General features: G+C 60.3%; 1 protein-coding gene across 1 annotated transcript in view; it reads right to left on the bottom strand.

Moving 5' to 3' along the window:
• The window catches only part of TERT (telomerase reverse transcriptase), a 29,628-nt gene that overhangs the window by 1,392 nt on the left and 25,126 nt on the right, over positions 1-3,110 (bottom strand). The window contains exons 15-16 of the mRNA XM_015563117.1: positions 791-1,066; positions 7-48 (exon numbers count right to left, since the gene is read on the bottom strand). Of these exons, the coding sequence (XP_015418603.1) occupies positions 7-48; positions 791-1,066 (318 nt within the window). The remainder of the gene's footprint in view (positions 1-6; positions 49-790; positions 1,067-3,110) is intronic.

Here is a 3,110-nt window from a genome sequence, read left to right on the forward strand (position 1 = left end):
CTTCAGAGGGAAATGGGCCTGCAGCGCCCTTGGTCCCCAGAGGCATCCCTGGGAACAACACATGCAGAGGCTGACACCCTCACTGGCCCGTGTCCCCAGGAGAGGCATGTGCTCCTCCCAGGAGAGACCTGTGCTCCCGTGGACACCAGGGGTCCCTGCTGGGTGGAGTGCAGGAACAGGGACCAAACAGGGACTTTGTTTCAGGGGCCACCCAACAACAGGGTACACCCAATTCTGACAACTGAAATGTTTTCAATTTCTTCAAAGAAACCTCCTCAAAACAGAAATAAACAGAAAGTCAAGTCGGTCAAGCTCAGGACCACAAAGACACAGCACGACCTGAACTGAGGCTGATTATGACGAGGCTGTGGAGCAGAGACGGGGCGAAGTGGATGGTGTGGGTGTCCCCCCCCCAAGACAGGCAGGGGACTTGGGGCCCAGCCTCCTCCTGACTACGGCCTGGATTTGTGCAAGCTCCCCCTGAGCACCAGAGGGGAGGCCCTGCCGGGAGGAGGCAGCTCCCAAATGTCCCCGAGCGTTCCAATCAGGACAGACGTCTGCCCACGCAGCAGAGGGTGGCTGAGAGGTCGGCTAGTGCTCAGCAAGTTAAACCGGCCGGGAAGTGTCAAGAGCCCACTTCCCTGAATCCTGCCTCTGCTACACCAGGGCCGGAGCTGTTCCAGCCACAGTGCTCCTGGCGCACAGGCAGCTCCGTGCTGGAATCGTGCAGTGAGCACCTGGCATTTGCCAGCGCCACAGGCTACCCCAGCCCTGGGTCGCTTGCACGCACCTGGATTCTTGGCTTTCAGAAGGGTGTGGCAGCGTGCCGCGGTGTCAGAGATGACGCGGAGGAAAAACGAGGGGTTCTTCCGAACGTGCTGATTAAACGGGAGCTGGAGCACACAGGCGTGGAACCTGAGGAAGGTCAGGTTTGTCAGAGGAAAGTCCCACGGCTGCAACATGTGCACAAGCAGGTGAGTATGTCTACAGGGGCCGGTGTGCACATTGCCTGGGCCCCTTCCAAACAACGTGCATGTGTGTCCATCAGCGGCAGTCTGACAGCTCCCTCACGCTCATCCTGTTGAGGTGGAGGTATCTTCCCCACTCATGGGAGGGGGGAGCCAGGCCTGGAAACTGGGTGGGGGCCGCGCCCCTGGCCTGGAAGGGGACCGTATTCTGCAGTTGGAGACCCTCTCCCAAAGGTGGTGCTCAATGCAGTGTGGGGAGAGGCCTCCACTAGTGAATAGCACGTCTGCGAAAGACTCCAACCTGAAGCCCAAGCTTGTCCCAAAAGGCTGAGCCCGGCAGGTCCTCAGGCCGCCCGGTGAGTGTCCTGCTCCGAGTGTCAGGACGTTCCCTGGGCTCCATGCCGCAGCCCTGGCTGCTATGGCCTTCACGGTCCAACTTTACGTGCCCCCTCCTGCAGGGGAGGCACGGGCAGCCCCGCAGGCCTAACCTTCCACCTTGGGAAGCAGCTAACTCTCATGCAGTGGAGAAGGCAGCTCGGCACTCACTGTTGCTTTGGGACTGCGCTCCCTGAATGAGGAGCATGGAGCTGCCCCAGGTGCCCGCTCTGTACCCAGGTTACTACACCATTCCCCGGCAGGCAGGCATCTGAGGCCAGGGCCCCACAGAGCGAGGGGACACAAGGGTGAGGCCGGGCTGAACACCAGAGCAAGACCTTCAGCAGGCAAGGTGGCCTCCAAGGACTGGGGCTGGTCAGGGGCTGGCCTCCCGCTGACCTGGAAGCATCACCTGACTGCTCTTCAGCCCTGAGGCCCCAAGAAGTGAGAGGGTATACACCCGCCTTGTTGTTGGCTGTGAAAGGCCTGAGGGCACATTCCTGTTTATACTGAACACATCTGCAGAGGAGCCACGTCAGCTTGCACACGGAGCAGGAGTGCACCAGCTTGCACATGGAGCAGGAGTGTACCAGCTTGCACATGGAGCAGGAGTGTACCAGCTTGCACATGGAGCAGGAGTGCACGGAAGAAGATGCAGGTGAAGGAGGACACACATGAAAAGCAGGAGGCGGCGGCCTGAGCGCTGTGGTCCCTGGACTGAGCCCACGGGCTCCATGCCTCCCAGACACCAAGGAAACAATGGAAGCGCACACATGGCCCTCCTGGCCAAAGCACAGGGCATGGGCCCCCAGGGCTGAAAGGGTTTCTTGGAAGGCAGCTATGCTCACCACTATACCACCAACGCCAACAGAAAGGGTTTCTTGGTGACATTTAACAGGCATTTCCTCCAAGAGCCCATCCAGTTCCTACGAGACGACCTTGTCTCACATGGGCACAGCCTTGGGTAACACGAACTCAGGGGCTCAAAACATAGCTGCCTGGCTTCCCAGCACTCGGGAAGCAGACCCCTCATCCACCCCACGGCTTACAGCACTGGCCCTGACTTCAGGCAGAATGCTTTCCCCATGAGCTGCCTGGTGGCAGGTAGCCAGGTTAATGTCCATCTTCTGGAGGGACCAGCACAACTTGACAGTGGAACTGGTTTCCCAGCAAAGACTTAGGACGACCAGTGAGTGGCTCCACTGTGTTCTGCCCCAGTTCTCAGCAGGTGGCCGCGAAACCAGGGAATGTTCTGGAAGCACAGCTGGGCCTCAGCACACACCAATGTGTGCCAGGAGTGGTGGCTGGGCTGATTGGGAGCCGCACACCGGAGTCCCCTCTGGGGGGCACTGGAGTGTTGGTGGCCACGGATGGTCACCTGCACCGCCTGGATCCTCCACTCTCTGGGATCCTCCCAGTAGGGCATCTGCCTCCCATGACCACGCGTGGGACGCCTTCCTCACCCCCTGCAGCTCTCCTCCTCCGACCCCCCACAGCAGGATGGGTTAGCCCACAGGGAGACAGGGACACCCCAGGCCATGCCGCCCCGTCACCACCTGGTGAAGGGAACAGGACCTCAAACAAAGCAGATCCTCTATGAACCACACAGAGAGGCAGCCTCTGCCGCTGAAAATGCTCTCATAAACGGAAGGTTTCAGCATGAAGGCCTGGGAGCCAGGGAGTGCGTGCTGTCCCCAGGCTCGGGGAAGTGGGACCCAGGCAGCGCGTGGCCACGCACCCCGTCCCCGTGGTGGCGCAGCCAATGAG

This window comes from Myotis davidii, unplaced genomic scaffold, assembly GCF_000327345.1.
Source record: "Myotis davidii unplaced genomic scaffold, ASM32734v1 scaffold135, whole genome shotgun sequence".
Classification (NCBI taxonomy): domain Eukaryota; kingdom Metazoa; phylum Chordata; class Mammalia; order Chiroptera; family Vespertilionidae; genus Myotis; species Myotis davidii.